At 47.9% G+C, this 18283-nt stretch overlaps 8 protein-coding genes across 8 annotated transcripts; 6 read left to right on the top strand and 2 right to left on the bottom strand.

The window, feature by feature from the left end:
- Window positions 1-940: 940 nt before the first annotated feature.
- On the top strand, window positions 941-2386 carry N7474_004404 (DUF2855 family protein; the record flags this gene model as incomplete). Its single annotated transcript, XM_057195819.1, has 2 exons — window positions 941-1110; window positions 1192-2386. 2 exons carry the CDS (start codon window positions 941-943, stop codon window positions 2384-2386), a joined length of 1365 nt encoding a protein of 454 aa, XP_057053215.1.
- Window positions 2387-2658: 272 nt separating this feature from the next.
- On the top strand, window positions 2659-4925 carry N7474_004403 (uncharacterized protein; the record flags this gene model as incomplete). Its single annotated transcript, XM_057195818.1, has 4 exons — window positions 2659-2734; window positions 2776-2943; window positions 3008-4308; window positions 4356-4925. 4 exons carry the CDS (start codon window positions 2659-2661, stop codon window positions 4923-4925), a joined length of 2115 nt encoding a protein of 704 aa, XP_057053214.1.
- Window positions 4926-5544: 619 nt separating this feature from the next.
- Window positions 5545-7062, bottom strand: N7474_004402 (MCT family MFS transporter; the record flags this gene model as incomplete). The annotated part of the gene is made up of 5 exons (XM_057195817.1): window positions 5545-5698; window positions 5758-5855; window positions 5909-6685; window positions 6748-6964; window positions 7028-7062. 5 exons carry the CDS (start codon window positions 7060-7062, stop codon window positions 5545-5547), a joined length of 1281 nt encoding a protein of 426 aa, XP_057053213.1.
- A 1580-nt stretch (window positions 7063-8642) lies between these two features.
- N7474_004401 (transcription factor domain-containing protein) lies at window positions 8643-9659 on the top strand (the record flags this gene model as incomplete). Its single annotated transcript, XM_057195816.1, has 1 exon — window positions 8643-9659. One exon carries the CDS (start codon window positions 8643-8645, stop codon window positions 9657-9659), a length of 1017 nt encoding a protein of 338 aa, XP_057053212.1.
- An 851-nt stretch (window positions 9660-10510) lies between these two features.
- Window positions 10511-11772, bottom strand: N7474_004400 (uncharacterized protein; the record flags this gene model as incomplete). Its single annotated transcript, XM_057195815.1, has 3 exons — window positions 10511-10928; window positions 10997-11487; window positions 11548-11772. The coding sequence occupies 3 exons, from the start codon at window positions 11770-11772 to the stop codon at window positions 10511-10513; spliced, it is 1134 nt and encodes a 377-aa protein (XP_057053211.1).
- A 763-nt stretch (window positions 11773-12535) lies between these two features.
- N7474_004399 (ankyrin repeat domain-containing protein) lies at window positions 12536-13705 on the top strand (the record flags this gene model as incomplete). The annotated part of the gene is made up of 1 exon (XM_057195814.1): window positions 12536-13705. The coding sequence occupies one exon, from the start codon at window positions 12536-12538 to the stop codon at window positions 13703-13705; it is 1170 nt and encodes a 389-aa protein (XP_057053210.1).
- A 340-nt stretch (window positions 13706-14045) lies between these two features.
- Window positions 14046-15605, top strand: N7474_004398 (uncharacterized protein; the record flags this gene model as incomplete). The annotated part of the gene is made up of 1 exon (XM_057195813.1): window positions 14046-15605. The coding sequence occupies one exon, from the start codon at window positions 14046-14048 to the stop codon at window positions 15603-15605; it is 1560 nt and encodes a 519-aa protein (XP_057053209.1).
- Window positions 15606-17146: 1541 nt separating this feature from the next.
- On the top strand, window positions 17147-18223 carry N7474_004397 (ribokinase; the record flags this gene model as incomplete). The annotated part of the gene is made up of 1 exon (XM_057195812.1): window positions 17147-18223. The coding sequence occupies one exon, from the start codon at window positions 17147-17149 to the stop codon at window positions 18221-18223; it is 1077 nt and encodes a 358-aa protein (XP_057053208.1).
- Between the last annotated feature and the right edge of the window lie 60 nt (window positions 18224-18283).

Genomic DNA, 18283 nt, shown 5'->3' with positions numbered 1-18283 from the left:
TTAATGCATAATCCTGCATGCCTGCATTCGCGACAAAAGCATTGCAATATCCCCTCAGAGCGACTCGATTTGATTCCCGATGTTTATACCACCCCAACATACTCCCCCGCGTCTGCTCCTTTGATCCTTTTTTTTTTTCGGTCCTGTGAACTCTCGCGCTAATCTACCATGCATGTGTGTTTACCTGCTCTTGATCTCAGCCGATCATTGCATATATCGCATTCCCTCGGAGCAGAATTTAAATGAATGAATCCCCTGACAGAATGTCAGTGATATGGCCCTGTGCTGAAAACATATCCTTTCTTTTCCTTTCCTTTTCGGCGTGGTTCTATATCCAACTTTCTCATGGCGGTTTCTCTTCTGCACCTCCACACATTAGTAACTTTATGGCTTTTTGTTGCAAGGCGTTTATGGAAATTCCCATACTGGTTTATCTCCTGATACTGGATAATGATGATATTTGTTTGATCTTGCCAATTTTCCCATTCCTTGTCTTCTGTTTGTAATAATGGTGACGGTATCCATTCTGGAATCCATCGAACGACATCACACCTTCGCCGTCATTAACGGAACTGAACTCGCATCTAGGGTAGTGATAGAGGGACCGCCACCGCGCTCAGCCATCATCTGTATCTGCATCATACGCGCACCGCACCACCAGGCTGCCCACGATGATGAATCAAACATAAGATTTGGCTTGGATTGTGCCTACGGAAATCCATTATTTGTGCTTATTGGTGATATTATCAAGGTACAAGGCTGTCGCTGACACAACGGGCTTACAATCTTCTCACGCCCATTCGGCCCCATTCAGTCACGTCAGCCGCAGCTGAATTTCCCCGCCAGCATCAGAAATTCCGATCAGGCTCTGACTTTGTCATATATAAAGATAGCGAAGCCTTTTTGTGTTGTTTGGTGTTTCAACACATTTGTTTTCATCATGGAAGTTCACGTAGTCTCAAAGCAGGACAACCAGCAACATGCGACCTTCACCGTCCCTGAAGCTTCCCTGCCAGAGCTGGCCGCGTCCTCGATTCGCGTCCGCCCGGCGGTCATCAGTCTGACTTCGAACAATTTGACGTATGCAGGACTGGGACATGCAATTCACTGGTATGCTTGCCAAGACTCACGGTCATAGCGTATTTGAACACCGTAGGTAGAATTCAAGAATATCTGACAATAACTGTGCAGGTGGGATACATATCCCGTCTTTGAGAACTATCCAGCCCCCTACAATGACAGCGCAGCCTGGGGCATCGTTCCTGCTTGGGGGTTTGCTACAATTCAGGAAAGCAATATTGCTGAATTGCCCAACGGAACCATGCTCTATGGGTTCTGGCCGACCTCGGGCGCGCTGACAGACCTCAAGCTGGCACCATCTGAGCCACAGGGCTACTGGACTGAAGTCAGCGAGCACCGCAAGCAGCTGATGACCATCTATAACATGTACTGTGTGGAGCCCTCCAGCAGTGATACTCCCAATGCGCAAGACGAGCTCGAGCGCCTGGGGTGGTCATCTGTCTTCCGTGCCATCTGGTCGGCAGGGTATGTGCTCAATGAGCATGTCTTCTCGGCCCACCCGCAGACCCAGCCTTCAATTCACCCCCTCGGCAGCGAGGTAGGGTTAGACTGGACAGCCGACGACGGCGACCTGAGTTCGGCCGTTGTGGTCAATCTGGGCGCGTCAACGAAGACAGCTCGGGCATTCACGTACCATGCATCGCGCCGAGCACACGACGTCGGGCCCCTCGGACTTCTGGAAGTGACCTCCGCCGTGTCAGGCCTCTCGCAGGCCATGCAAAATCTGTCTCCCAAGTTTTCCACGCGCACGATTGACTACTCCGATATCAAGGCTGAGGGAACCGCTGCCTGGCTGGACAGCCTCAAGCCCTCGAAGATCGTAATTCTCGATTATGGCGCCCGCGGGAATGCATTGGAGCAGCTGCTGGAGCTGGTCAGATCGCACTCTAATCTGAAGTCTTGTAAGGTCGTAATTATCTCAATCGGATTTGAGCAGAAGGTAAAGTTCCCTATTCTCTCGACATGTACAGTGGCCAAACCATGGTTTGTTGACTGGCAAAAACAGGTATACACCAGCGAGGAGATGCAGGCAGTCGGCAAAGACCTGGTGCAGCTGGGGAAGCTTCAGTTCAATACATCTGGTGTTCGCGACACGCTGATGGAATCCATGTCTCGGGCGAAGTTCTTTGAGGTTTTAAATGAAGCGTGGAGACAATGGCTTGCCGATCGGCCAACAAGTGTACCAGACATGAATCTTGTGTGGGGTAAGGGAGTTTCTGGTGTAGATGGGCTGGAAGGAGGTTGGGACAGACTGTGTCAGGGACAGGTGAAGGCAGAGGAGGCGTTGGTGTATACAATGCAATGAGGTAGATGCCTGCAGGCAACAGCAGGGGCATGCCTGAGGCCAGCCATGCGTATATACAGTCGCACCTTCCTCTTTCACCACAGCTGTTGTCCTTTCTTCTTCTTCATTTCCCTCTGTCCTGCTCTTCTTCCCTCTTAATCTCCTGCATCCGCTTTCTCATAGCCTCATCGCCCTCATCGCCCACCCTGGCCGCTCTTGTTTCATCTCTTTTCTCTTCACCTCTTTCTCTCCTCCGACGCATTTTCTCCTCTCTCTTCACCATACCATCCAAAATGTCTGCCATAGACCCGTACATCTTCAAGACACTTGTTGTTGTCATCAGTGGCTCTTTTGGCAAATACAATCAAAGTACGCCCCTCCCCCCCACAATCATTCATGGCTCCAAACAGCTTCAACTCGTGGCCATCAATCTACTGATACTGAACTCTGGCGGCTTTTCACAGGCGACGTGAAGGCGTTCGTGGAAACCCATGGTGGCAAGCTTCGCTCTACGGTCAAAGATGATTGCACGCACCTGATCACGTCCCAGAAAGATGTGGACAAGAAGTCCACCAAATGTAAGACGCCGTGGATTTGCAACCTTTCCCTGTATATGATTCAATCCTTACACTTTGCATCCAGATCTGCAAGCTGTCAAGCATGCCACCTGCCAGATCGTGTCTCTCGACTGGCTACTTGCCTCCGTGGAAGCCAAGAAGGCGCTTCCTGAGAAGCCATATCTTCTTGCTTCCGGCGAGCCTTCCACCGTAGAAGACAACCAGAACGACAGTGATGCTGAAAGAATCGAAGACATGAAACGGCCTGCCAATGGAGCTGCCGAAGACGAACCCACCAACAAAAAGCTGAAGAATGCGCAAATTGCCAGCTCCAAGTCACTGCAGGTTCCTGCTGACACGGCCTTTGTTCATCAGTCACTCAATTTCCAGAGTACGTCGAGATCCCTTGTGAAGGATACCCGAGAGGCTAACGTGTTTGCTTACACAGATCCGAAAGTCTACATTGATGAATCTGGACTCATCTGGGATGCCACTCTGAACCAGACCAATGCATCGTCCAACAAGAACAAGTTCTACCGCATCCAGATTCTGGTCGGCAATACGGGAACCGAATTTGTGACCTGGACTCATTGGGGCCGTGTGGGAGAGTATGGGCAGTCTAAAATACTGGTGAATGGGGCCTTGACTTCTGCCAAAGCCTGCTTTGAACGAAAGTTCAAGGACAAGTCGGGTTTGAAGTGGGAAAATAGGCTCGATCCCCCAAAGAGCGGAAAATACACGTTCATTGAGCGCGAATATGAAAAGGACGACGAGGATATGCCAAAGGAGGCCCAAGAAGGGGACAAGGGCAAGATCGAGAGTGCCTTGCCGAAACCTACACAGGAGCTGCTATCTTTCATCTTTAATGCTGACAACATGTTGTCTACGATGGCCGAATTGTCGTACGACCCGGTGAAACTGCCTCTGGGAAAACTGAGCGAGCGAACACTCAAGGCCGGCTTCTCGGTCCTCAATGAACTTTCGGAGCTGATCGCAGGCCCAGAATCGGCATCTTCTACACACGCTATTGAAGGCCTGAGCAATCGGTACTTCACAACCATTCCCCATGTCTTTGGTCGCAACAGGCCTCCTATGCTGAATACAGACGCTCTAATCAAGAAGGAGATTGAACTCCTTGAGACACTGACGGAAATGGACATTGCGAATGACATTATGAAGAAGTCCAAGGACGGCGAGGAAGTCCACGAGCTGGATCGTCAGTTTCTGGGTCTGGGACTGCAGGAAATGACGCAGCGTAAGTATTTTTTATTGCCGTTTGGCCAGAAGGAACTAACCAGGACAGTCGACCACCAATCTGGGGAGTTCAAAGAACTGGAAAAATACCTTTCGATCTCCCGAGGAGCGACGCACTCTCTCAACTACCAGGTAAGTTCAAAGCTCGCTGTCGACGACCTTGGATCTAACATTGGCAGATCATTGATATCTTCCGAATTGACCGCAAAGGGGAGACCGATCGCCTGTCGTCATCGCGGTTTGCAAAGATGAAAAACTCCAACCGTCGACTTCTTTGGCATGGATCTCGGAGCACCAATTTCGGCGGAATCCTGAGTCAAGGCCTGCGAATCGCACCACCTGAAGCTCCCGTCAACGGATACATGTTCGGCAAGGGGGTCTACCTGGCAGATACGTCGAGTAAGTCTGCCAACTACTGCCATCCGTACAACAGCAACAACAAGGGCCTGCTTCTGCTTTGCGAGGTTGAACTTGGACAGCCCATGCTGGAGCTGTACGAGGATGACTATCTGGCCGGCGAGAAAGCTCGCGTCACCGGCTGTGTTGCAACTCTCGGGAAAGGGACCAGCATGCCAGGTGGTTGGAAGGATGCCAGCTGCGTGTACCAGGACCTGGAAGGCGTCAAGATGCCGGATGTGACGATCCCTACGCGCACTGACACGGCGGCCTTTCTCCAGTACAATGAGTACATTGTGTACGATGTGGCCCAGATTCGACAACGTTACCTCTTTTACATCAAAATGACTTGATCGAATCGGTGGGTTTGACTTGCTAGGGAAATGGGCCGTCTGGCATCTTCATGGAGTTGACCGTTTATTTCTTAAAAACTTGCAGACATCAAATTAGTTTCGTATTCCTACTACTCCTAAATCAAGAACATGAAGCCTTTATGTAAACTCTCCGCCTCGCTCGTTGTCTGAATGATGAGAATGATGACTCTATTGCATTGTAGGGTTTGTCTCCAGACGAAGAGTATGGATTATAGGAATGACCCAGTTATGTGACGTGGACTTGGCGTTATTCTGTATATTATTAAATTTATCCTGACACAAGAAAATGCTTCAAACTGCTTTACCGAACTACCACTGGTTTGCGGACAAATTGTACAATAGTTGTAGAACAACCCCATTCGTAGAACGGTAGTAATCCTCCAAAAGCAAATATTAATGCCGCTCATGCCCACTAAGTCTGATTTCCCAGTGCCCCTGAGTATTCTGCAACTCCTCCAAGGTTGAAGGACTGGAGAAACCACTTGATACAAAATGTCTGATAAATTAGTGCGCCACGCTTCGAATTTTAACTCTACTTAGAAGGAAAAACTATACCCGGGAACACTAAAGCAGAACTCGACCATTTTAAACGCCCAGGCTAAATTATAGCTCGAAGCTGTCGATTTTGGGCCAGACGAGAGGCGACTAAAAGCACGCCACCCAGTATTAACGACACCCCTGCATAAATAGAAAGCGAGAGGTAGCTGTATTTTGCAGCAAGCGCGCCGCTAATGGGAACGCCCACCATGGCCCTGAGAAACGCAGATCAGCTTCGTTCGATAAGTAGTCAAATAGAAAACGAAGTACATACGACAATGAAGTGGATCCGACAACGCTCCCAATTGCCAGACCAATTGTATCAGAAGTCGCTACCTGCGCGGCACAAGCTTGCTGAAGTGAAAGAATGGCCTATTTCTGTCCGTCAGAATTTCAAATTGATACGCGTCGTGAAAGCAGCTCACCCCCGATGAAAATCCATATGCCGCCGACCAGATTACCAAACCAGGCACAGAGGTCACCTTTGCCCAGCACATCGCAGCAATCCCGGAAGATAGTGAGGCTACAATGCAGCAATTGAACTTGCCGTACTTGTCGGCCAAAATGCCCGGGAGGATGCGACCGAAGAACGAAGCGCCGTTGATGATCGAAACTGTGTAGAACGATAGACTCTCCGAAAATCCTTCGTGCACCGCATAGGACGTGGTGTAGACGAGTGGGGAAAACAAGCCAAAGTAAGTGATAAACATAGCCAGACACAACAGTTGCAGGGATGGCTGCTTGAATAACGCCAATGCCGCTGTCTTATGATCTGGTTTGGGGACCTCCTTTTCTGATTTGACTGCGACGCTTTCATGACCTGTTCCTTGCTCCATGGAATTATTTTCCTGTTTATCAGGTGATCTTGCTGCAACACATGTAAATAGCAAGCAAAGGAGCATGATAAACCCGACGATGCGCATGGTCCACGGGAAGCCAATATGAGGGTTTTGGAGTAGTCTCTCAATGGCAACTGGCCAGACCACTCCACCCAGCGATGACCCAGCAACGACGATTCCCATGGCAGCAGCGCGTTTGCGCTTCATGTATTGCCCTACTAGCGCCAACATGGGCCAGGTCACCAATGCCATGCTGATTCCCAGAAGAACCCCCTGAGCGAGGAGAAATTGATAGTACTCTTTACAAAGAGAAACCATCATGACTGAAAACACAGTGCCAGTTGCACCTATATATAGCATAATCTGCCAGCATTGTGAACTCTGGTAAGCTCTTGTTCATTGTAAATATTGAGAGACTTACTTACCCCTGGACCGAAAATATCAACCATCGCTCCGGACGCGACGGAAATCGCAAATAAGAAAAAGATAGAAACAGCTCCTATCCAAGCAATAGTTGATGATGATTTGTGAGCAAGTTGGGCTGCCGCATAGTACTCTTCAAATATTCCGAACGAGTTCAAAAAGCCTACGGTGCAAAAGAGACTCGTGAAAGCCCCGGCGATGACAAGGCACGCTCGGAATCTAGGATAAAGTATTTTCAGCTTGGTATTATGACAGTAGTATCAGCTTATCGAAGGCACGTACGTGTATTCGCTCGGAAGTTTGTCTTGGGTCGACATTTTGATGGGTTGCGTTGCTCGATGATGAAACAAGCAACCACGCAAGCAATAATACGGACAGAGTTCCAGGTACCGTTGACTGATGTTTCTAGTCTTCGAGGAGCTCATTATAGCAGACTACGACGGATATTTATATTCACAAAAAAGCTATCCATCTCCGAGTCTTACGGAGACTCCGAAGTATTCTGGTTCTGTAGTATATGAGGCCCACTTTTGCAACTTACGCCAATCATAGATTTTCCAGACCGGAGTATCCGCGGACAGTCCGAGCACTGCTGACTTCCCACCATCGCAGGCTCAGAAATGCTCTCCTTGCAGCTCTGAGACTCGATTCAGTTCTTTGACATGCGCTCTTTTCGTTGTTGCACATGCTAAAAACTCTCGAAATCTCTCGTGTTTTCCGCAGGGAACCATGAAACGAAAAGCAAGAACCGACGCCTCTGCTCCAGCAACTTCTAGAAGACTGCCTAGACAGGACCCCGTCTCTTGCGAATCATGTCGGAAGAAAAAGTTGAAATGCGACCGGCAATTTCCATGCAGTAGCTGCTCGTCGCGCCGACTAGCCTGCAATTATGAACCACAGACAACGTTACCTTTCGTCAAGCCTAGGGTCAAAGAGACTAGGCAAGCTCCGGACAACGCAGTACCTCTATCACCTCAGACAAGCCAAGAGTCGATCTCAAACAACTCCGCTTCTCGGAACCAGGCTCGGAATGAGCCCCTGATGACTGCAGATTGGCTTGAGAATATTGTCATGGGCCACCGTGTGCCCGCTGCTCTCCCGCAGACCTTAAGAGAAGAACTTACTCAACAGCGTCATATTGACAATCTCCAACCACAACGGCATAATGGAATATCCAGTAATTTACTGGCTATTATTCACAGCGACAATCTTGCGTCTCGAGAAAACCCGTCAACTATTCACTTGCCCTCTTATTTGCCGCCAAAGACAGAGGTGATAAGCCTGTTCCGGTACTATTGCGATTTTCTGGATTATCTATACCATTTGATAATACCTTTTCATGTGGAGCAATTTATTGAGGATATCTACGACAAGATACCTCGCAACGAGTCAATCGATTTGAATAAAATGGCGCTGATATTCAGCATCATTTCCACATCCACTTTCTTCCAGCTGTTGACCGAATCCTCGGAACATGCGGAAGTTTGCAGTCAGGAGCTTGCTTTTTTAACTGGTGCTTCACTAATCCAAAGCAATTATGTTTCATATCCGACTGTCGAGGGTCTACAAGCAACAATGATCCTTGCTCATCATTTACCCAGTATGAGCTCAAATCCGTCCGTCAGTGCCTTGTTTGTACATGGAACGTTGGTTAGCCAGGCAAAAAGCCTTAGTCTACATCTTTTGGACTCCCCTCGTGCCATCGAAGAACGTAGAACAAATGGATTCGACAAAGTGGACATTGAACTAAAGCGACGACTGTGGTGGGATTTAGTGTCAAATGAATGGTACGTTTCTCGAATATAAACTATTACTTTTAACTAAATACAGTCACTGTAGGTTACTTGGCTTTCTCAGTGGACCCCAAGAGTGGACATACACTATTCACTTGCATCACATGAACGTTAGAGAGCCACTAAATATCGACGATAAAGACATCGAGCAATACGACAACGGAATGCCTTTTTGCACTCCAACAGCCATGTCGTACACCCTTCAAAGACTGAAGCTAGCTACTGTGTGTCGACAAATAGTCGATGAGACGGCGTCCAAACATTTCAGCGGACAAGATGTACCCTACGAAACAATCCTTGAGCTTGATCGCAGAATCCAGCAATCATACGCCGAAATCCCAGACTTTTTCCGCTTTGATCAATCCTCCCGACGCGAATACATCTCGCTCTATCACGATCGGCCGACTATTGCCTGGCAAAGGGCTCTTCTACAGCAAGGCTATCATTCTCGGCTCTGCCGTTTGCATCGCCAGTACTTTGTTCGAGGTTCGAAGGATCCCCGTTATTCTTATTCACATATCGTGTGCCTTCAGTCTGCGAGAAAAGTGCTAGAGGTAAAGCGGATCATGGATGAAGAGGAGCCTCGATTTACCCCACATAGCTCGGTAGTGTGGTCAGTCATGCATCATGTTTTCATGGCGGCTGTTATTTTGATGATAGATGTGTGTTTCAACTGGGATGATATTCTAGCCGAAAAAAGAAAAGAAGAAGTGCTTGACGCTTGTCGAACGCTGAATCGAGCTCAGAAGTCTTCTTCCATTGCGAGGGAAGGAATCAATGCCATGATGAACATTCTACAAAAGCATTGGAAGCTGCAAAAACGACCGGTATCTGGCACTTTTCAGTCTGTGGTTTCACCGGTTTCTGTTCAGAATGCTCCTGTTTCTGAAGGACAACAGGTGATACTTTCAGGCTCCGGGAAAGAAGCTTCAGATCAACAAGTCCGAAATGATAACTCGCAGCCAATTATGGGTGTTGGAGCAAGTTCCGAAGAAGCTCCAATGCATCTCGAGGATATTTGGTCAGAGATGTTAGAAGAAGGTGCTCAAGTTGAGCTAGGAACCCCCGATTGGACAGATCTTTTGATCGAGTTAACCAACTCAACTTTACCATGTGAATGATTTTTGATATCGTTCTTTCGTATATGTATAGTAAAATGTATACTTGACTTTAGCCGTATCGAACAAGCGAGCTAGGTGCTCGATTCACCTTGGTAGTAGTAGTTAAAAAGTTTAACCACGCGTCCACGCCTCCTACGTTTCATTCTGAGTCGTAATTTGCTAGCCATTTTATGCACCAGCCGACAATGTCAGGCTCTTCTAGCATAGAATATAATCAAAATGTCGACTACCATGCTCTGATGAAAGCGCGTGGTCTCGATTTCATCCTCCGTCCCACGTACGTGGGCGTCGCTCCTAAGCTGGGTACCTCTCAGTACTGGAACTACACCGTTATCTGGAACATCTTAGATCATCCCACGGCCGTCTTTCCAACAGGATTATTCCAGCACCCCGAGATTGATAAGGCGGAATTCACTATGTTCATCGAAATGCGGTCGATGAGAGAGAGTTTGTCAAGTACGTGCCGGAGAAGTTTGAGGCTGCGCCGATCTGTCTGCAGTTGGCGGGAAAGCGCTTTAAGGATGAGGAGACATTGGCTACTGCAAAGATTGGTTCGGATATGATCCAGGCGTGAGCCCAATGAAATTGGACTTTAAGGCATCTCAGTTAATGCAAAAAGCTCCGACGCGGACGCCAAAAATCCCACTTGTGTAATCAACCACGTAGTAAAAATTGTCAACACCGAACAACTCCTAAACGAGTTGCTGTTGTGATCATTGTTGATGACAAAAAAGTCCAAGTTTATCACATGCATTTAGTGGTCTCGATTGTGGTCTGATTTGAGGCGATAACGTAAAAAGACACGAGAGCGAGATCGCAAGTACGGTGTCTCAACTTCAATAGATCGGCATTTAACTTGACCGTTCGCCTACAAACCGCTTGAAAAGGCATCCCAGACTGTCTCTTTCGAACCATGCCTTGTTTTCCATCCACCCTTGCACAATAAGGTCTCTGCCCACCTTCACAACCTCCTCGATTTGCTGCTGGCTGCCCCAGCCAGGCACTCTACTTCCCCAGCACACCAAGTGAACCCCGACGTGGATCGCGGTCCGAAATGCCATCTTGTAGCTAAGAGGCCCATATCCTTCCAAAAATCCTTGAATAACCCACATCCCACAATCTACCTCTTTGAAGAGCTTCGTTTCGTATAATTCAGCAATCATCTGGCCCAGATCTAACGCTCGGCTCCCAATTTGTGACAGTTCCCAGTCAATGATAAACAACGTTGTTTTAGACTGATCAACAAGCGGTGCGTTCGGGATGAGAACGCTGACAATAATCACGTTAGCATCGCGGACTCTCAAGGTTGGAGAGGAATCGACCTCCGAAGAACCTACTTTCCTGTCCAGAAATCGCCGTGAATAAGTCCGTATTCATCATCATTATCTTCTTGTTTCAGCTCGGCTGCCGCAAACTTGTGAACTTCCTCAAAAACACCTCGACTCTCTTCTAGGATGTCCGGGAAGTTCGCCATAGTGTCCAACAGCATAGAATAGTTAACGTAGAACTTCAGGTCTTTCATCGTCCCATTCTGATTAAGCAATTCCCTAGTCTCCGTCTGTTCCTTCTTGATTCCCCATTCGTGAAACGATCGTAGCCAGGATCCTAAGGAGCAACCAAGCGAACGCGCCGAGGACTCTGACACGTCCTGCGCTAGCTTCGAGAGGAGAAAATTCTTCAGATCGAGGGAATTGGGGAGATCCTCCATAATTTGGGTATTTGTTTCTCGATCAAAATGAAAGACTCGTGGAGTTTTGACAGTGAAGCTTTCCTGAGAGTAGGACAGCAGACCACCATCGAGTGCTTGGAGGATGGCATTTTCATAATGCTGAATTCAAATTAGCACAACCACAATCTTCTACTATCTCCGAATTGCATTGAAACTAACACACCGCTTCGCATCAAGCTTGAAATCCCGATTGGAAGCGACATAGTCCGTGGTATGCTTAATGATAATGGAATCTAGGGACGCCGAGGAGGGTGTGCCTCGGTAGACGAAATTGGCGGTGCCGCCGGATAGGCGACTGAGGGAAGAGCATGCAAACGGGGTTTGCAAAAGCTCTTGCGCGATTTGATCGTGGATTTCATCCTTTTCTAAGGTGTTTGCGGCCATTTTTAGGAGGGGTTTTGTATCCGAGGGAGATTCGAAGCAAAGGACGTTTTGCCTGGGCCTCCCCACATTAGTAAGGAGGGAAGTTGGTGTGGGGAGCATACTAAGCAAAGCCACATGAAATCAATAGTTAGTAAACACATTATTTAGTGATTCGGTCGAAATTTGGTTAGCCTTATTAAACCGCCTCGTGCAGGAGAATATATCAAATGGCCCAAATGCACAGATCGTCCATACGCCATTGACGGAGGCTCTGGAGGAAAGCATGCGCCGGAGGCCGTTGAAGACGAAGGTGCTCAAAAAGGCTTTCGCTGCAAGTGGGTTGTTGAAAACATGATGCGATAATCTAGCGTTAGAATAAACATCCTGAAATCTCTCTGAAAAAAGTCTTGAAAATTGCGAGGCGTGTAAGGACCAAGTGAGATGTTCAGCAAGTGGGGACAGTCTGCGGCAGTGTGTAGCGGCCACTCTGCAAGAATTAACGCTAGTACAGATATAGAACATTGTTGCCTTAGGCAGTAATTTAGAGGTCTTGGCTTCGGCCCGTACAAAAAGAGGGCGCCAAGGTAGCTAGCTGGTCGAATGATTGTGAAGGCTCCCCAAAATATCCATGCGTTACCCCCCCTTTCAGGTGTTAAATGTGTTCTGTAAAACCACTTGATCGCCATTTCGCCTGCATGTGTTATTCCCTTTGTCTTGCTTGCCCCTCTGCCCCATTATCATTACAATTTTGCCCCTATCTCTCATGTCTACTAGTGTACTCAGTATGTCATCTCGCGAGCGACTCGTCGACGACCAGACTATGAGAGAAGTGCTTCAACAGGAACAGCAAATCCTTGCTCTCAGAGGGAGGGAGAGGTTGGAATACAGTCGGGCACAAGAGACCCTCAGCCCTGAAGATTTCGCCCAACAAAAAGCAATGCGCTGGGCAGGTTTTGATCCAGTGAATCCAGAGCTTAGTGGAGACGAGCTCTCCATGGATGCCGGTTACATTGCTCTTCTCAATGAAAAGCCTGACTGGTTTGCGGCTTATGAGTCCGCTTGTATGGATGGTCACCTGTCCGCTGTGCAATCCATCGTTTGCGCGGAGACACGCACACCTATCTTCCTTTATCATGGCCTCTCAATCGCTCTACAGGCAGGTAGTGTCGAGGTTTCCGACTACCTCCTTTCTGTCGGTGCGCCTCTTTCCAAGAGGACACCGCAGAATATTTTTCGAGCACCCCAGTCCCAGAAATTATTCCTCTTTGAGCTCCTCACTCGTTATGGATGGGACCCGAATGATAAATGTCCAACCTATCAGAACGCAATCTATCCTCCACGAGAGGCGAAAGACCCCTTCTGGGAAAGAATCATACGTTCTGGGTGGAAAACAAGTTCTCACTGCCCGAGCTGGGGAGATGTTGAACTGTCTAACTGCATCAAAGACATACCTCTTCTCCGCTGGTTCCTTCACCATGGCGCCAATCCCAACTGGAGGGATGAACACCAACTCAAAAGACCTTCAACCCTCGAGTGGGCGGCACTCGATAGTAATACAGAGGCAGTGCAGCTTCTGCTTGATGCAGGGGCAGATATTGAGAATGGTGTTCCATTACATCGCGCCGCTGGCGTTCATCCACCAGGCACAAATCCACATACGGGCCGTATTACACCATCCCAGGAGTTCGACCGAGATAGAATTCCAGTGATGGCACTCTTACTACAGAGAGGGACAGACATAAACCGAAGAGACGAGTTCCCGCATAGGGAACCGAGGTATGCACTCGCGTGTGCTATAAGAGTAGGGGCGGTGGAAAGGGTCAAGTGGTTATTAGAGCATGGTGCGAACCCAGAAGCACAGGACCATATCGGAAATGCAATGGAATATGCACGTTGCTACGGTAGCGACGAAATGCGGATGGTAGTAGAAGATGGAATCAAAGCGAGGAAATGAGCGAGTGTGGCCGAGACAGATTCTACGCAATAGGAGTGAGAGAACTAATCACATTTCTGAATACAAATGCACATTCTGCTGAAAAATTTAGGTCTTGGATACTAGAACTGTGTATCTGAATGTATGTTGCCCCTCAAAAAAAGAGGGCTGGTTTAGAGATCCTAAAGAATAATACTGATCGGCGACTTGCTTCAGTAAGTCAGATTACGTCCATAGACCGACCTTTACCTTGGAAACTAGCCCCATGTAATTAACGTATTTTTTCGTAGCAAGGTTACATAAGAGCTGTTCATTCCTAGATCAAAATATTTTCGAGGTTTGGTTGAAATCGATTCTCGTCATGTCGTGCCCTAAACATTACACATTTCCTTTTTGGACCATTCTCGTAACTTTGGTTCTACTTGTTCCTTATGCAGGTACAGCTGCTATCACAAGCACGGAAAAGCCAACCCTTCCTCCATCTGCAAATCCTGACTCTCCCTCACAAACACATTCTCCTGGCAGCTGCTTCTCTGAAGTTTCTGCAAGCGCATCCTCAATATCCACTGAGATCACACACCTGATACCGATTATCAATACCTTGAGCAAAAATTCCATTCTTATCAAGTCCAATGCAATTGAAAAGGTAAATGCGGTTAAGGATGATGTGGACAATCTCTTATCTGACATTGGTGGCAACTCCGTGATCTCCGGATGTGATCAAAGCAGTCACGAAGGATTGTCTGACAAGGTCAAGGGTATTTTCAGTGCGTTGTCCAGCATTAGTGAAGATTTGAAGGACATTAAATACGAGATAAATGGTGAAGAGGCTGATGTTGACAACATTCAATGCGTTTTGGAAAATTTGATCACGGAAAACGATAAGTTAGGGGATGAATCCACAAGCGACTCCAGCTCGAGTTCTCCGATCCAGTCGAGGAATCGATGTGCTCTGGACACTTGTGGGAAATCATGCTCTGATAATGGCTCGAATGAAAGTGCCCTTATTGGCACCAAGCCTGTCATTGTCAGTAATACCGACGACTGTGAGCCGATTTCGACGAGCACCACTTCTGTTCTACCATCTGCCAGCTTTGGAGTTACTGAGTACATCAAAGTTGCAACTGCACAATCTACATCAAATTCCAACCACAAAAGAAGAGTACTCCTCTCTAGTAATGAGTCTCTCGCCAGTCGCTCGTTGTTTGAGCGGACTCTTCCAGTTGTTCATCCTCCGTACGACAGCTATGTCAACCACTTGAGCGTCGAAGTCACACACGACGGCGGCTGGATAAGTCTTCACCAATATGTGACTGGAATGTTTTTTTACTTCCCACAGACACAACGGACAGCTTGGGGCGTGAAAGGTCTTTATGGATGCACAGCCGTTTTGATTATCTCCCAAGTGGGTGCATACATTTCCCACATTTTTGAGGACCCTGTTTTCTTTTGGGAAACTTTTGATAGCTGGACGCCTAATGATTGGTTTAAATCTCATTCATTCCATGCTCTCCGAGACGGCGTTCCAGGTGCAGCACCAAGCGTCGCCTTGCTTCGTGGAACTGATGAGCAGCCTGGTCCCTTACATTCCATGTTCTCTCCTGAGGCTTTTGTCATCACTCCCTTTGGAGGCGACGGACTTGAATTTACCCCCCGCGTGGAGTGGCTTGCGAATCGACTGGCGAAATTCCTTCGTGGGCCCGGTTTTTCAGGATATACCCTAGGGTATGCTCGAACATCACCAGAAGAATCCGAGAGAACCTTAGGCTACGAAGGTAGGGCTATTCTCGAAGTCGATCCTAGGGAATACGTGCTGGTCGATCCTTCGGGTGCTCGCAGGCAAATGGGTCGTTGGCGGCTTTGGGTGGAGGACAGGATGGTAGACTTCGGCGACTACCCCAATCTAGCAGGCTCTTGCTAAACTTGCATAGCTCTTTGCAAGCGTGAATTGCAGCCTTTTTTTTTCATTTAGGGGGTCTCTCGCAGAAACTTTTCTCCAGTAATTTAGTTCTTGTGGGTGGCAGAAACAGGGAGAGTTAACAAAAATAAGTTTGATGTACTGAGATACCTATATTCTCTCTTTAACCGATATATAGTTAATAACAACTATTGATCCGTATGCAGCACTTTGCGATCACACAGTGATTGGTTCACGTTTTCAGGATTTTTGCGACATAGGCCGTATACCGAGAGTGAATTCATAGCCAAGTTCCTCGAAGCCTAAACCGCTATTGCGGACCGCGACCGGTTGGTAGTCGCGTAGTAATAGGGTCTTAAATAATTTTTAGGGAGGGCTCCTACTAGATTCAATGAATATATTTAGTGAATGCGTGACTGCTGCCTACTAGATTCGACTACAGTTTCCTAGTTTCGACTACGTAGGGTAAATAGTTATATACTTAATGCTTCTATAAAGGGGCGGTGGCTTAGGTGCTATAGAGAAAGCTCTGGCTGCTAGTATCAAATTTAGGAAGGCAATGTAGTTAATTTCTCCGTCGTTAAGTACGTGGCGTAATGCTAACTAGGAGGCAGTCTTTGCTCTAATATACGATTCGCTTCGGGAGTATCCTTCTATATTTAAAACTCGGAGAACTTCGTTTATAAAGAGGCCTATATTGTAGATTAAGGCCCAGATACGCTTAAGTAGTCTAGGGGATCTCTAAGGGAATCAACGAATCCCCTATTCCTATAGGTAACGTACGAGCGTACGTAGTGCGATATTAATACTATAGTTCGCATATAGTATATCACATAAAGCCTTAACCGTCGTACGCTATCCAAAAATGGACGAAATTTCGGCTTTGTGAGGCTCCAAATCGATTTGGGGGCGACTAGCAGGCATTTTGGTAGTAGAGAGAGGTATAAGAGGGAAAATTTCAAATTAGCCTACTCTAAGAGATTAGTGTATAGATACATTAGGAGGGCGGCGACGAAAGCGGTAAAAAAATATATATAGGATTACTAATTTTGGCAGGGTGGCCGGTATACACTGCCGTAGACAGTCTCGTTTTTCAATCGCCCGTGATTGGTTCTCATCAAGCTCGGGGTTACGCTCATTCAAAGAAAAAAATCCGCGCGCCTGGGCATTACGGTTTGTTTAGAAATCTGAACAACATTATTGCACTGATATCATTTGCGTTTAAGTCTTGTGAGCATCGAATTCGCCTTGGGAGTGGATCACAGTTGATATCGAAGTGGATCCCGCGATGCCTGGTTTGTGGACTGTAGGCTCGATTTACCCGATTGGGACACGACAAGGCTACTCGACTACATCTAGATCCCGAAAAGCTAGTGGCAACGCTATCACAAATAACTAAATTGCATTGAAATATCTGCTCTCGCTGTGCCTTATAACAGCTCTGTACATCATTCTCTCCAATGAAGAAACTTGCGGCCTCCATTTCAGCGGCTGTTTACCGATTACCGATTCCTTAACAGGCAATACGACTTGCACCCATCAACATGGGTATCAAAGACACATTTTCGACTACCGCAACACTTTTCCAGCCGCACATCTGCGTGATCGGCTCTCTGAATATCGACTTCGTCACCTCCACACCCCGTTGCCCAGGACCAGGCGAAACCCTCACCGCAACATCCCTCTGTGTGACAGCTGGCGGCAAAGGTGGCAACCAAGCAGTCGCATGCGGGCGTGCATCCTTCGTGTCACAAGAGACCCAGGATGTATCCGTCAGCATGATCGGCGCAGTCGGAGCCGATGACGTTTACTACACGACGCTCGTGCGGCCTGCATTGGAATCGTCGGGCGTAAGGACAGAGGGCATTGAGATGTCAAAGACAGCACAGACGGGATCAGCCAGCATTATCGTTGAAGAAAGTGTCGGAGGAGAAAATCGCATCCTGGTTGTGCCGGGTGCCAACCATGCTGGGATGATGAGCGACGTTCCACAGATCATCACAGCAGTCGAGCATCAACAACCAGAGCCTGGTGTGGTGGTGATGCAGGGTGAGATCCCGAGACAGACGGTGCTGGGCCTCTTGAAACATTTCAATAATAGTACTTCGAGCACGAATGTTATCTTCAACCCGGCACCTGTTTTCCCAGAGGGGATCCCTCTCGCGGCGTTACAAGGGACGGCGGTGCTTGTGATGAATGAAACAGAGGCTGTGCAGATGTCACGATCTATCGCTGGCCTTCCCGTGGGTAATGCGGATTATATCGCGGAACAAGGGTGCCTTAATCACGAAGAGCTGGCTCTACCTTTCCATGAGCTCGCTGGAGTTCAGATTGTGCTAATCACACTCGGGGCTAAGGGCGTGTATTTCTCCACCTGTGCTGGGAAATGCGGCATCGTCAAGGGCGTGAAGGTTGCCAAAGTCATGGACACCACAGCAGCTGGAGATACCTTTGTCGGATACTTTGCAGCGGCGGTTGCACGTTTTCTGGCCAAGGGTCTGGACTTGACTGCGTTCGACGCCGAGATTGAGACCGTCGTTCAGACAGCAAATGCGGCTGCTGCAAAGTGCGTTCAACGACGAGGCGCTATGATGAGTATTCCTTTTGCACACGAATTGTAGGGAAAGATAGACATAACCTAGTGCTGAAATGGGATGTAGGGAATGGCGTTTTATTGAATA

Source organism: Penicillium riverlandense (genome assembly GCF_028828495.1).
Source record: "Penicillium riverlandense strain IBT 135883 chromosome Unknown utg000003l_segment0_segment0, whole genome shotgun sequence".
NCBI classification, from domain to species: Eukaryota; Fungi; Ascomycota; class Eurotiomycetes; order Eurotiales; family Aspergillaceae; genus Penicillium; species Penicillium riverlandense.
Note: the sequence above shows the minus strand (reverse complement) of the source record. Positions and strands in the feature narration are given on the sequence as shown.